The 15933-nt window shown below is 38.6% G+C and overlaps 1 protein-coding gene across 1 annotated transcript in view; it reads left to right on the plus strand.

Annotated features, from left to right (window-relative positions):
* LOC108989933 (exocyst complex component SEC10b-like) overlaps positions 1 to 15933 on the plus strand; it is a 44223-nt gene that overhangs the window by 8264 nt on the left and 20026 nt on the right. The window contains exons 10-20 of the mRNA XM_018963701.2: positions 9034 to 9202; positions 9277 to 9353; positions 9484 to 9582; positions 9675 to 9765; positions 10621 to 10706; positions 10791 to 10964; positions 12819 to 12872; positions 12941 to 13057; positions 13177 to 13260; positions 13364 to 13510; positions 13620 to 13717. Coding sequence (XP_018819246.1) covers positions 9034 to 9202; positions 9277 to 9353; positions 9484 to 9582; positions 9675 to 9765; positions 10621 to 10706; positions 10791 to 10964; positions 12819 to 12872; positions 12941 to 13057; positions 13177 to 13260; positions 13364 to 13510; positions 13620 to 13717 — 1196 coding nt within the window. The remainder of the gene's footprint in view (positions 1 to 9033; positions 9203 to 9276; positions 9354 to 9483; positions 9583 to 9674; positions 9766 to 10620; positions 10707 to 10790; positions 10965 to 12818; positions 12873 to 12940; positions 13058 to 13176; positions 13261 to 13363; positions 13511 to 13619; positions 13718 to 15933) is intronic.

Here is a 15933-nt window from a genome sequence, read left to right on the forward strand (position 1 = left end):
TGTGAGGTAACAAGGGTCTTGTGGGATGAGATCTTTCAAAGGGTTGATGTTGCTTGGGTTATGCCTATAATGGTGGTGGATCTATTGGGTTGTTGGAGGAAGATGCAAGGCTATCATCAAGTGGCAGCGGTGTGGAAAATGATTTTGTTGTGCATCATGTGGTGTATTTGGATGTAAAGAAATGCGTGCTGCTTTGAAGATAAGGAACACACATTGGCTGAGTTGAAGAATTTTTTCTTCCACACTTTATTGTCCGGGCTTTCCGCTATTGTATTGCAGGGTAATATCCATGATTTCTTGTATTTAATTTATCGCATGTAGAATGTATTTATGTGTTCTCCTGTATACTTCCAGTATACATGGGCTAAGCCTATTTCATTCATATATATAATATTTATCTCTTACTTATCAAAAAAAAAAAAAAAAAATTATACCTCATAAATCCTGCCACAAAAGTTGTTTTCTACTTTAAGGGCACAACAAGGATTTCAATTGAGTGGAAGCTTGATTCAATGTTTGTTGAACTTCAACCCAGTACATAGAGCTTGAATCTTGTTTAATCCATAAACACATAGCTTTTTTTCATTTAAACAGTCTGCCTGCTCTAACTTTTGGTTTTCAAGTCTGGTTTGATCTCATATTTTGTTTTTTTTTCCTTTCCAATGGAAACGACAAGTCAGTTGTTTATTGAAGCCATGTTTTGTTGCCTTTGAAATATAGCAAGTGGCTCAATGATTCATAGCACTGAATGCTCCAGGGGGAGATGTAGGTCGTTGTCTATAAGGAAACTGAGTCTTGAGTGGCTGATATCTTCAGGGAGGCTCTACTCAAAGGGATGGGATACAAAGACTTTGTAGACCTCGTAGGATGGGAAATGTGCTTTCCTTTTGCAGTGATGTGCGAATAGGTATGGTCGATTTTTGGATCTCATTGGTTGTCCCAGAGGGAAGAGAATGGAAGGGCTGGAGAGCTTTTCATGGTGAGCTCAATAGGGTGGTCGCCTTGTCTCAGTCATCTCCCTGTGATGGGTACATAGCCAAAACTCATTGACAAGTCAAGGGTGGTGTTTCTATTCCAGAAAGGTTAGCCATTGTATCAGCTGGAATGCGTAAAGCTGGGTGTAGGGCGATTGGGATTCCCATGTACGCTAAGATTGTGGCTAGGATGTGGGAGATTCTGGCAATCGAAAGACCATCCAGGGGCAATATGGGAAAAGCAATGAAGAATGCTGTTGGCAAACTGTTTGCATTCAAATTTCACTAATTTTATGGCTGTTGCGAAAAACTCCAGATGTTCTAGTAGTGGAATCACACAGTAGGTTGTAGAAGACAGGTGCCAACGGACAGGTGCATTGGCATGTTTGAATCTTTTTGGATGCACTTGCTGCATCTCAGAGATTAGGGGGTAAAGTTTTTGGAGGCTTTGGATTTAATCTTAAGGGTCCATGGGTTTCTTGTCGAACGGGGCTCAAAAAAATCTGAAAACACCCCGGTTGGGCACTTGGGCTTCAATTGGATGGGCTTAATCTACCTCTAGGCTGGCCCGTGAAATAGGGGTTGGGCTCTAACCTATCAAAAGGAAGAGGCCTGTTGTGTTTATCAAAGGAACCAACCAGCCCTACTTAGCAGTGGGTCAAAACATTTGTTGGGGATTAGTATAGGAATGATACTGATATGGGGGAAGAGTGACGAAGTTTGTGACACCCCCAAATTCCGTTTGGGATTTGACGAAACTTGAAGCGTTGGGACATGCAACACAAGATTACCTGCCACGTTCATAACAGATAAAGATGCAATGCACCTAACAATATGCAATATTCGCAGCGGATAATTTTTTTCTTTGAGCAATGCTATGTGCCAAAAGTAATATATCCCAAAACATAAACATGCTTCATAAAATTCACGTGATAGCTGGTATCCAAAAGGTTATAGTATTTGTCCAATAGATTTGTAACATAAAGAGTATTGGAGATAGCGCTCCATAACTACAATCTGGAAATAAAAACTATTATACTAATTCACTGAGCTGTTCACGTAGCTCAACTATGATATCCAAACTGTCGTCCAGAAAATAGGGGTTAGGCTCCATCAACTATTTATCTACTCTACATTCTATTTGACCTCGTCCAATCTCCCATGCTCGAGTTCTCTAGATCCTGACACATCGTCTATCATTCTTGGGACTACCAAGTGAGATTTAATTACAAATCTCAGCAAGTTAACATATAACTTAACATACAGGTTAAAGATGCATGCAGGACAGTAAAAGCATGAATGCATACATGATCATAAATAAGTTTGGCGTGACTTGACATTTAACAAGACATGTACTGACATGACTTGAGAGCTGACATGAGAAGAATTGAACTGACGTTTACTAAACATGACATAAAGCTGAACTGAAATGAATGTGAACTAGCTGAAATTGAACATGAACTGAACTGAAAGTTAAATAACATGAGCAAGGACAAGAAATACATTAATTGGAAATGCTAGCTCCTGTAACAAAAATTATGCATTCTAATTAAGAACATGAGAGTATTCAGGTAGCTCCTACACCTTCACCATGAGTATCATTTTTTTTGTACTACGGCAGATTATATTCATTCACCGTAGTACCGAGTAATTCATATGCCTTGATCGCAGGAATAGACAAATCATATACACCTTGATTGTAGTATAAATTATCTGATAACAAGAATTTTATCAGATAATTTGAATTGAATGTGAAATAACATTGCATGAAATTAAACATAAAACTGAAACTTGAAATTGACTTGACTAACATGAAAATATTGTTTTGGAGACACTCAGTACTTGAGACATGACGTGATATGAAGCGAAATGACAAATGACCTGACCTAACGTGACATGTACGTGAGATGAATGACATGATACAACATGAAATAGACAAACATTTCATAACATGGCATAACATGTTACAGCTAAACGTTTTGTGACATGGCATAACATGAAACAAACAAAAATTTCGTGACATGGCATAACATATAACAGACAAACATTTCGTGATATGGCATAACATGAAACAAATAAACATATTGTGATATGGCATAATATAAAACAAATAAACATTACGTGACATGGCATAACATGTAATAGATAAATATAGCATGACAGAATATATTGTGTGACAAATAAATATTTTGTGACAGAATAATGTGTAATAGATAAACATGTAGTAACATGGCATTGCATGACATATATGATAACATAAGTACATAAACAATAGTTCCCTTACCAATAGATACACAATAATCTGACAGTAAGTTAGGAGCTAACTTACAGTGATCGTCGCATTTTACGAGAAAAAATACGAAACACGAGAAACTGTAAGTAGGAGTTCTAAATGTTAGAAACTTTATCACGAATAACTTAGAAACATGAAAAATGTTAACTAGAGTAAAATTACCATTTTATCCTTTGCATGTGGGAAAATGACCATTTTATCCCTAACTTATGGATTTTACTTCCTAACTCCAAAAATCACCAAAATTTACATTGCACATATGAATTTTGTTCTAAACTCAAATATCAATTTAGAAAATTTTAAAAACAATCATAACTATAAAAAAACACCATAAGGCTTAAATTTCCAAAGGCCATATCTCTTAATTTTTGTTGCAATCTCATCCAACTCTAAAACTTATGATCAAACCGAAATATTGCAACAAGGATCCTCATATCCTAAGCTTAAAAACATGCTTAACACATCCGACAAAAATCTACTTCCCAAAACACAAAAGTTTTTAAGCAAAATATCCATACTTTTAACCAAAACGCGAAATCTTGAATCTCAAGGTTTTGATCTTTATCAAAACATCTCCAGAACTTCCAAAAATTCAAAACTTTCTTTTAACATGTTCATAACACATTCCTAAGAACTAATATACTTTGAATCAACACATAAAAGTCACTAAAAATCACAAAATCTCACTTTAAGTACTCGGCTCCAACACTTAGTCAAAAGTGGAATTTTTTTCTCAACTTTGATTTGATCAAACACTTGATCCGAGGTAATGAAGTCTTAAAACTAACAAAATCATATGGTTTAAAAATGTGTCTTAATGTAGATCCAACCATTAAATTCAAGATCACATGGCCAAAATTAAACCACAATATGGATCTAACCACAAACCTTAACTTTATGGCCCAAATGAGTTTCCTCATGCATAAAAAATCATATCTTTACGATTCAACATCTAAAATCCACAAACCAACATCCTAACATGTACATCAAAAGTTTAGGATCATCAAATAAAAATGTCAAAATCATTGGAGTAAGATTAAACCACAAAAGATCCAAACTTCCTTAAAACATAAACTGTTTTTCTCCTTTCAATTTCTAAGTTTCTAGATCTGAGAAAATATTTCATCAAAAACTTTAATCATGCAAAAAATCTTCAACAAACATTCATATAAACATGTTAACTATACTCCATAAAAATTTTGGATTAAGATCTGTCCATTAGCTTGGTCAAAAACTCTAAAATACAACATACTATCCAGTTTATCGTCCAGATTGACCTTTCCATGGTTCACATAACTTTTGATTGATCAAACGACCATAAAATCAAACACAAAAGGTACCCACGGAAACTAGACTCAAAGAGGAACAACTTTCATGAAGGAAACTTAGTGAGATAATACTTAGAAGGGTTTGAAAAACTGAAGCCAAGAAAGCTAAGAAAACTGCCCGAGAGATGACTCTTAAGTGTTCTCTCCAAGAATGGAAATGAAAATGGGTGAAATGAGTGAAATGATGATCTGCACGCCTAATAAACTTCTGAAGGGTGAAGTATGAGCTTGAGTGACACCTTGACGGATGGTGATTAGTTCACAAAAAGGTGCAAATAGTGAGTAGTTTTCAGCCAAGGAAACTTCCAACAGAAGTGTGGTGGTGAGGTGGTCTTTTCCTCTCACATCAAGTGACTATTTGGGGTTGTCATGGGTAGAGGTTGGTCTGCCTTGGGTGGTTGGAAGCTTCTTCAAGAAGTTTTGCCAAGATAGCCAAAATTCATGGGCCTTAAACAAGTGAGCTTCATTTTGGGGTTTAAAGAGAGTTTGGTTAAAATTTGAGATGCTATCAAGCCCAAATCTAATTTTATTGGCACAATCAAATTTTCAAGATTTAAAGGGTTGGATAATGATGTCATAACATGAATTTGAGGATTTTTATTTTTTTTTTAATTTTTATTTTTTTCAGGGAACCTCTCCAAGGCAGGGCCCTTTGGACCCACCCCTACAGAGTAAATCTCGTTTCCTTGCACCGCACCCTCAGAAGTTTCTCTACACACAATTAGTTAAATCTTTGGCTTTTCACCTGGGGGTGTGGCCCCAAATGAGTGTTTGCACTCTCTCATGAATTGTTGAACCTTGGACCTTGAAGGGTATGATACCCCAAGACTTGGCCTTTACCACTTGGGCCAAACCCTTCGGGTTAGAATTTGAGGAATTAATAGAATGTGGAAGTGATTTAATCAAGTGATTAAACACAATGTTAGGATCGGTTCGATTTAGGATTTGGAGGCAAACTTTAGGGTTTGGAAAAATTGTTTAGGGTTTTGGTCTCAACCAAGTTTTTGGGATTTCAGTTAGATTCCAACTATTTAGGCTTTCCCTAGCGTTGAAACTCTCTTTGGTTTGACACAGTTTGGTTGGTTGGATGGAATAGTATTTTGCTTAGGTGGCATGATCTCACACCTTGATTGCATTCATATTCCCATCTCAAGGTTCCTCTTGGTGCCATGTGTCCACTTCCATTCACCAAGTGTGGACTTCCATTCACCAAGTGTGGTTAAGATCTTGCCAAGTGTCCAAATAAAACTTCTCTAACCTAATTTGAATATTCCACACTGTGATTTTGAAAACACTGCATTTAGTGCTACTATCGAGGCTTACTATTCACTCCGGGAGAAGTGAATATAAACTTTGTACTACAAAATCCTAAATATACATACTAACTTAATTTTGCAATTTTTTTTATCAAGATTCAACTCCAAAGTGACTCGAAATAAACAAAATGCGTTTTCGAATAAGCGTTCTGTCCGGAAACTGAAAATGGGTTTACTATGCCATAAAATCCTAAATAATCAACTGAGTCTAGTAGTGCAGACCATATTGCATTCTGACACTTCTAACTATATCAAATAAATAAAATCGCACTTCTGGCATCATAGTGAGTGGTAACACTGACTATGCTGATAGACTAAAACCTACGCGATTGGTCGATTCGTGAAAACTTACAGAGTTTTCACAAGGTTCCTAAAGCCTATAGAAATCCCACTATTGAATTTCTAGGGGGCTATTACAAAGTTGGATATTTCCAATTGGGTGATGTAGAAAATCAGATTTTGCCAATATGTTTTCGAAGTCATGTGAATGGTTTTAGGAGAAGCTCATGGCATTGTTTGTTGCTATTGGAGCAAATAAGACTCAAAAGAAGGCATTAAGCTTTAAATTTGTCACAAAAGATCAAATAGAGTTAAAGAGGCTAATTTGTTCCATTATTTATGATGCTAGTGATGGAAGTGCAAGTCATAGTTGTGCTAAGGGGAAGGGCTCTGGAGTTAATTTATGAAGCTCATGATTTTATAATCGATGTTAGGGGGAATGGCGGGGGAAAGTGCCTTCAAGTGGGGAATTTGCTTAGAAATTGGAATGCAGATATAATTTGTCTTCGGGAAATAGAGGTGAAGCACATTCCTTGTAGTACTCTATGTAGGGTGCGTAGTCAACATGTAGATTGGTGTTGCTTGGATTCTATAGGAGCCTTGGGAGGTGTATTGTTAATGTGGCTAGATGGGTGGTGGAAAGTTTCTATGGACTAAATTGTTACTATGCGAGAAAGTTTCTATGGCATGAGCTAGCTTGTTTGATGAGTTGGTGGAACATGCCTTTTTGTATTGGGGGGATTTTACCACAACTCGATTTCCTTGCAAAAGATTGGGTTCAACTTCTTTGAGTCTGCCCATGATGGTGTCCTCTTATTTTATGTTTGATTTGAACATTATGGATATGCCGTTAGTGGGAGGAGCTTTCATTTGGTCTGATAACTGAGACGTCCCAACTTGGTCTAGGTTGGACTGGTTTCTAATTTTCTATGATTGGGAAGAACACTTTCCCAATGTGGCTCCAAAGCATCTAGATAGATTCGCTTTGATCATTTTCTAGTTTTGTTGGGTTGGTGTGAGAATCAGGCTGGAAAAGGATGTTTCGAGAATGTTTCTTGTATAGAGTCAAACAGTGGTGATGCTCGTACCATTTTCAAGGTTCCCTTAGTTATATTATGGCACAAAAACTTAAAGCTCCAAAAGCTAGCTTATGTCCTTGGAATAAAGAGGTGTTTAACGGTTATTGGCACAAGGTTGAGGAAGATAGAGCTTATCACTAAGCTGGTAAGGACAACCCTTACAGAGGAGATATGTATCGAAGCCCTTGTTGCAAGAGGACGATATAGGGATAGATCTATGAAGTTCTTTCATCAGGTGGCGAACTTGCATAAAAGAAATTATTCTATTTACTCCTTGTTGATGGATCACACTGCACAGTTGTACACCAAACAATTTAGGTTTCATTTGTTTTCAGAGATGAGATGAAATGAGATGAGTTGAGTTGAGATTAAAGTTAAAAAATTGAATAAAATATTATTAGAATATTATTTTTGTTTTGAAATTTGAAAAAGTTGAATTGTTTATTTTATTTTATGTGGGAATTTGAAAAAGTTGTAATGATGAGATGAGAGGTTTTCAAAGTTTTGGGTTTTAGTCTTGAAAGCAAACCAGGTCTTAATTGGCAGCCCAAATTGTTTGGAATTTTTTTCATAACTCTTGAAGAAGATGTGCTATATTGATGGAAAGACCCTTCAAGGGAAATGAGGTTAGGGAGGTAGTGAACGCCCAAATGGAGATAAGGCACAAGGCCCATGTAGGTACTCCATGGCTTTTTTCCAAACTTGTTTGGGCGTTTTGAAGGAAGACATTACGAAGGTTTGTCACAAGTTTCATTTGAAAGGAAATTTTGAAAAGAGCCTTAATGCCATGATCTTATCCCTTCTTCAACTGAAGCCAGGGGCTGTTGAGGTGCAGGATTTCTGGCCTATTAGTCTAGTTGGTGGTGCTTATAAAATTAAAGCTAAAGTTCTTGCAAGTAGAATAAAGTTAGTACTATCAAAGATCTACAATTCTCAAAATGCCTTCATCAATGGGAGGCAAATTCTATCTCGGTTCTTACTGCTAATCAATACGTAGATAGTATGCTGAGATCTGGGGAATCAAGACTGATTTGCAAACTGGATATTGAAGAGGCATACAATCATGTCCATCGGGGCTTCTTATTCTATTTGTTGAAAAGGTTCAGGTTTGGGAAGAAATGGTGTGGCTTGATCAGACAATGCATCTCTTAAATCTATTTCTCTGTGCTGGGGAATGGTACCCCATGGGCTTCTTCAGCAGTTCTTGAGGTATAAAGGCTATTGTTATAAAGGCTATGAGTAGGATGTTGGGTTTCTTAGTGGGGGCTAGGAATAGAACTGGGCTTAGCATCTCCCATTTGTTATTTGCTAGTGATACATCACCTTCTTTTACATTGTGAGGTTGGTAGCACCCCATGGAGTGTGATCTTTGATATCTTTGGGATAGACTGAGTGCTGCCATCTCGGGTGTAGAACTTCTAACATGTTGGAAAGGCAATTTGGGAACCATCAGCGCACACCTTTGTGCAGGATGATCCTATTGTGTGTATTATGGTGTCTATGGAGCGAAAGAAACCAGGATGGTTTTGAGGATTGCTAAAAGTTGGTGTCGGAATTGAAGTCTTTCGTTGTTAACATCCTATCTCATTGGTTAATGGCTCAACATGATGTTACTCTGTCTAGTTGAAAGTTCCAGGATTTTCAGGCTCTATTTCCTTCAGATATTTAAGTGGATCTTATGTATACCTCGTGTCTATCATTTTCAGCTTGCATTTGAGAACATATATGTTCACTTTATCTGAATACTCTACTTTTGCAATGCAGTTTAATAGGGGAACAAGTGCCATGCAACACTACGTGGCAACACGTTCTATGTTTATTGATGTGGAAGTAATGAATGCAGACACGAGGTTGGTACTTGGGGACCAGGGTGCACAAGCTAGTCCTAGCAATGTTGCCCGTGGGCTGTCTTTGCTCTACAAAGAAATTACAGGTTTGAGACTGGTCTTAATGCAAAATATTGAGTTCTTCAACAGATTTGTATTATCTTTTTTGTTTCTCTTGCAGATACCGTGCGTAAAGAAGCAGCAACGATTATGGCTGTATTCCCTTCTCCTAGTGAAGTCATGTCAATTCTTGTTCAGGTATCCACGCAGGGATTCTTTTCACCCCTAGTTTAATGGATTTCATGCGTAATCAGGCTTTGCTTTAAAATTTTATTGGTATGTAACTTGATAAACATGAGGAGTTTCTTTTTTTTTTTGTAATATGCAGCGAGTTTTGGAGCAGCGAGTGTCAGCTCTCCTGGACAAATTATTAGTGAAGCCATCTCTTGTGAATCTGCCTCCTATGGAAGAGGGTGGACTCCTATTAGTGAGTAGGACAATAGCTTTGTTTTTTCTTCTTATGCCAATGCCTGGTTGAACTCGTTTTGATTTAAGTTGTATTTAAACTTGTGTGATCAGTATCTTAGAATGCTAGCAGTGGCATATGAGAAGACACAAGAACTTGCCAGAGACCTGCGAACTGTGGGATGTGGTGACTTAGATGTTGAGGGTAATGAACTACTTCTAAATTTCATGCGCTGTTGTGTATTTTAACTGAACTTTCTTGTTGCAAGTTTCCCATCTCTACATAAAAACTGGTTCGGATAACAGATGTTGATGAGTACTGGAATGAATCATTTTAGCAATGTTCACCTGTAAACTTCAGTATTATTGAAGGAAATGTACAATAGACTAGTTTACTAGAGGAACACAATGTCTTGCAGGTTTTTCATGGTATCTTTTGAGGTTACTCAAAACTCAGGATGCCTGCTATGGGATTAAGGACCTTCCATAGCTTGTTATGGCGATTTTTGTTGCAATAGTTGTGGGAAAGCCATTTAGGTGGTTCTGAGTTGGGTATGCAAACCTCTGTTTATGATGCCTGTAACTTGCAATACCTTGTCAAATATACGAGGCAGTGTTGTTTGGTTTTAGCTGGCTTGATGAATTGATTTTAATATTTGTTTCTTATAGCATTTTCGATGGTCATTAAGATATTATTTTATATTAAATTGATGAATTGATCCATCTGGCTAGGGCTTTCCATCATGGGAAGAGAGAAGAACCCCTTTTGTAGGTCTAGAAGGGTGAAAATGACACTATACGTAAGGTCTTTTTAGGTCATATCTAACCAACTTTATAGTGGATCTATTTAAAACTTTTCTACATTTCCAGAAAATATTCCATCACATAACATAACATAACATAACATAGCTGGCGAACTTGAATTACTAATTAGTTGGATAATAGTGCAAGCACTTTCAACTACTGAACCTTTTGGTATGAACTATACTATCATTTGGTGATATGATTCAAGCACAAGTTTCGCTTTATTTACCTAATAACAACCCCTGTTTTGGTTCAGGGCTCACAGAGTCTTTGTTTTCTGCTCACAAGGATGAATATCCTGAACATGAGCAGGCCTCTCTCAAACAACTATATCAAGCAAAGGTTTTCTTCAATTTGATCAATGTTAATTTTTTTTTAACTTTCATCTTGCTTTAGCAAAACCTGTAACATGATTATGCTATGCAGTTGGAGGAATTGCGTGCTGAGAGCCAGCAGATCTCTGAGTCAACTGGGACAATTGGGCGCTCAAAAGGAGCTTCAGTGGCATCTTCTCGCCTGCAAATATCTGTCTCTGTTGTCACAGAGTTTGTGCACTGGAATGAAGAGTCACTATCCAGATGCACATTATTTTCATCTCGGGTAATATTTGATCCTGCGACTAACATCACATGCTTTTTCCAGATGCAATTTATTTTCACCTCAGGAACATCCTGCAATTAAGATCCATTTTCGGGTGTTGTTCGATAGCCACCATATATGCCCCCTATCCAGGGGAAATTTTGAGGTTCTGGTGGCCACCATATTAAACATTGTGTGAAAATCTAATTTTAGTTTCACCCCCACATCAAATCTGGTAAAGCTAGAGAAAATCCCCCATCCCTTCTTTCTGTATTTCCACACTCAAACTCCACACAACCCACTTTCTGCATAAGCTTCTTCAGATTCTCCCTTTGACTCCATTAGAGATTGTTAAGCCTCTGTTCTCAACCTCCTCTGGGCTTTGCTGCCAGAACCGTGAGATAGAATGACAAACTTGCAGGAGAGAGAAACAGAGAAGATAGAGGGTGCTGGATAGAAGCAGAGGAGCATGAGGTGGAGGAAGCTCACTAGCCGGTTCCTTGGTTCTCAGTGCAAATGGTTGGTCGTGAGAGGGGGATGACCATGGGCTTTCAGCAGTGAAACACGAGGTGGCATGCGGGGCTTCAGCTGGCTTCATGACGGGTGCAGTGTGTTGGGAAGGACTGTATAGAGGAAGAGAGAGAGAGAGAGAGAGAGAGAGAGAGCAAAGAAGGGAAGAGGTAGAGGGCTTGCTAGGTTGTGCAACTGTTGTAACAGTGTGGCAAAAATGGACGATGAGAAAGCCTATGTTTCGGTGTAGCAATACTGTTGGTTTTCCTGGTTTGCTTTGGTCCAAGACCGAGGGAGAGAGAGTATGAGATCTGTGAGGTAGGGACAGTGTGAGATAGGGCAGTGTGGATTGAGAGAAGTGTAGAGTTCTTCCTGTTTTGGTGATGCAGAGAAGGAGAACGAGGATATTTAGGAGGGGTCTAGGCTGTGGGCTATTTTATAGAGAAAGAGATGGGGCTTGCTGTGGGTGAAAGGTATTTGATGAGAAAAGGAATTTAACTTCATCAGTAACCGTGCATGGGAGGAATCTAGAGAGAGAAAACTGTAGTTATTGTGTTGGAATAGGAGTGTATTGTGTGAGGGTCTGAGTGTTATTCAATTACCAAAGGCTCGTCGGTTTGGGCTTGTCAAATGGGCTAACTCTAATGGGTCGGGGTTATAGAGGGTATTAGATGGGCTTTAAATAAATTCTTGGGCCTATCGGCCCAATATCATATCCAACCCAAGTGTAGGCCACATATATTTATCAAATGGGCTTGTAAAGTTCATGGCCCAAACAAATAATCCTTATTTAAGCCCAGTTTGGCCCATGTGTTACAATACAAATGGATTTTTATAATTTTTTTGAAAAAATGGCAAAAGTGCACCTTTCTGCCCTTTAGCTCACATGAAAATCGTAAAGCATGCATTTGTAAATGCATTTTGCTTTAGATAAGTGAAGTGCTTCAGGCTTTGTGCTTAAGTGCTCTTTCAGTGCGCTTTTTTACCAACACTGGTGCAGGCTATTAAAATTCGAATGTTTGGAAGATGTGGAGCACTTGGTGATAACACAGTGCTCAAGCTTTTAAGGCCCAAAAAGGATAGTGCCAGCATTAAAAGCTTCTATATTCAACACTCTATGATTGGATGGCTACTCACCACAACTTTCAATCTCCTAGTTCTCTAGACTTCAAAGACTTCTGCTCTTTTTTCTTCTTGTTATTTAGGTGTTTCCTTTGTATACTCCCTATGTACTTGGGTTGCACCCCCCCGCCCCCCTTGTGCTTTTATTAAAATCCCTTATTCATAAAAAATAGTCAAAACTAATAACTTTTCCTGGATTTAACTTTCATATATTTGATTAGTTTTTAACATGTCCTTGTACAGCCTACTACACTGGCAACCAATGTAAAAGCGGTTTTCACTTGCCTACTTGACCAAGTAAGTTGTCAAATACATTGAGGTATTCACTGATTTTATGTCATAGGTACTCAGAATTTCTTTTGCAGGTTAGTCAATACATAACGGAAGGGCTTGAACGCGCTAGAGAAAGCCTGACTGAAGCTGCTAATTTGAGGGAAAGGTTTAGCGTTAGTAGAAGGGTGGCTGCTGCAGCTGCATCTGCTGTAATTGCCTGATCACATTATCTTATTTGTGCATTTCAAACTGTGTGGGCTGTGAGATGTATTTTTAATTCTTCTGCGTTAGTGTTAACCCAACATGGTTGTGATGGGTTGATGTATAGGCAGAAGCTGCTGCTGAAAGCAGTTTCAGATCTTTCATGGTTTCTGTACAACGTTGTGGTAGTAGTGTGGCCATAGTTCAGCAAGTATGTTGGATTGGATTCTTTAATTACTTTTAAGTATTTTTCACAAGATAATAATGACCTGATATAATTAAAAAATTCAAACAATTTGAACATTTCCCTGCAGTATTTTGCAAATTCTATTTCTCGGCTTTTGCTCCCCATAGATGGTGCACATGCTGCTTCATGTGACGAAATGGCTACCGCTATGTCCAGTGCAGAGACTGCTGCTTATAAAGGGCTTCAACAATGTATCGAAACTGTGATGGCTGAGGTCAGCTTCTGAAATACTAAACAGTTTAGTTAGATTCAAATACACAGTAGCTTTTAACTAGGCATGAGTCTTTGTTAATCACCTGATTATGTAATCTCCTACTTTGCAGGTAGAGCGATTGCTTTCAGCTGAACAAAAGGCTACAGATTATCGGTCACCTGATGATGGAACTGCTCCTGATCATCGATCTACAAATGCCTGCACAAGGTACATTTTCATGCCCCATACCCCATCGGGTTGGGCTTTTCAAAGGGCTGGGTCATGACATACATCCTTATGACAAATTTGTAATACCTTAAGTTTTTGCGGTTTTTGAAAACCGCAAGGATACAAGCCACTAACTTTTTTCCCTAGAGTATTTGAAGAATAGGACATATTTTCATGTTTTGTTATTCTAGTAGGGAAATTCGGCTTGTCGTACCCCAAATAGGATGGATTTTCACTGTCACGTTTATCAGACTAGGTGGGTGTGGGGGCGGGGGGTTCCTACTAAACACACCAAGGCAAGTTTGAGAGGCGACGGATTCATATCTACTTGCCCTGTTTAGATTATACATTCCCATATAGAACTACTAATATTTCAAAAATATGCCCACCTTCAATAGAGTATCCATTTCATTTTCATCCATTTTCTTTTTTGTTCTCTTTCAAGTTAATTGTTAATTGTTGAGCTTAGGAAGCGCAATGTTTTGGTTGCAAACTTTTTGTCCATTGAATTGATGTTTTCTTCCTCCTCATCTAACTTTCTCAACCAAGCCACCAGACCCTCCTCCATCTCTAGGTGGGTTTGGGAAGCAGGGATTTCAGGAATGTCTTGCATCAATGTGAGGGTTTTGGTTCCAAAGGTTAAGTGGGATTAATAGAGTTCTTGTTTGGGCAGAGGCTAGGGTTTGGTGAGGTTCATTTGCTCTGGATCTTTGAGAGAGAGAGAAAGAGAGAAGAAATTAGGGTTTTGAGTGGGAGATTTGGATTTGGAAAAGTTTGAATTGATAATGAAATCTCCAAGTGAGGCTGAACCAAATCTTTTCCCACGTGATGAAACTAGCGCCATGCTTGGTAGAAGAAAATGTCAAGAGAGATGACAATCATGGTGTTGTCGTGCTTAGTATCCAATGCAGGTTCAAGAGAAGGATGAGGAGGGAGGAAGAGGAATGCATGGCTTGTACTAACCATATGTTACCATCTTAAAACTATCTTTTTAATAGTTAAAATTTAGTGGGAAACTTACACTTTGCACCCTTGAGCTAACACGTCTTTTGCAATTTGCATGCTAAACTATGAAAATTGTAATGTGCACTCTAAACTACTGGTTGAAATTCAAAAAATGTTGAGTCAAACTTCCACTCATTGAAATGGACGAAAGAAAGATCACATGGCATAATCTTAATGGTCAAGTCTTAACATTTATTTAAACCTATCGGTAGTTTAGGTTACATATTGTAACCTATCAGTAGGTTAAGGTACATATTGCAACGTCTTGTAGTTTATGGTGCACGTTGCAAAAGGGCTGGTAGCTTTTTTATCAGTTCAAAGGGGATGGTAGTTTAAGGGTACAAAATGTGATTACCTTAGACATATGAGAAGTGTTAGATCTACAAAGAGATCTTACAAAAATAAGTTTACAAACTGATGTTGCTTAATGTGATACGTCAGATCTAGTTTATATCAAAAAGTGTGAGCTTGTTTTTAATTATATAGAGTCGTCCAAAGCCGATGTTCTAAAGCATGCAAACAGAGGGGAGTTCGTTGATGGAAAGGTAGTGGGAAGGCCTTCCTTGGTCAAAGGTGCCTTGTATACCTCGGTGTTGAGATCACCGGCGAGTAGTCTGGTCAAGAATAGTTCCGCGGCGGAAGGAAATGATAAGACACTTGTAGGAGACAAAGGTTGTCAGGTGAAATTGGGAGAAGTGGAGGGTAAGCACCATGTGGTGCAGGGTGGAATGGCTGCCTTGGTCGAGTGTTTGAGTGTGGGAGAAATGGAGGGGTCTTGTGGGCTATTAAAGCTCAATTGACGGGTGTTATGGAGTATGTGAGAGATCTTATGATTAATGTGGATAAGGGGTTGGACCTGGTCATGGGTTTGGGTGGTGGGTTGAAAACGAATGATGGGGGGTGGGGGGTAGATCCTACGGGTTTGAAGTCCTCAAGTGCGCCGGCAAAGGGCACTTCGACACCGTCACAGATGGGGTCGTCGGACGCCGGCATCATTGTTCACACTGGTTTGCCTTTTGACTGCCCTCAATCGCCAGTTGCAATTGGGGTTGTTACGTTTTTCCAGGGTTCACTTTCAGTTGAAGATGGTGGTCCTTTTTTGAGTACTTTGGAAGAAGCAGACGAGCTTCTTTCAGAAGATGAAAATGGGGTAACAGAAGGTAGTGCTCCCCTTACCTGTTCTATGCCTCCTGAGGGAGTAGTATGGTTTG

Source organism: Juglans regia, chromosome 2 (assembly GCF_001411555.2).
Source record: "Juglans regia cultivar Chandler chromosome 2, Walnut 2.0, whole genome shotgun sequence".
In the NCBI taxonomy this organism is placed as follows: domain Eukaryota; kingdom Viridiplantae; phylum Streptophyta; class Magnoliopsida; order Fagales; family Juglandaceae; genus Juglans; species Juglans regia.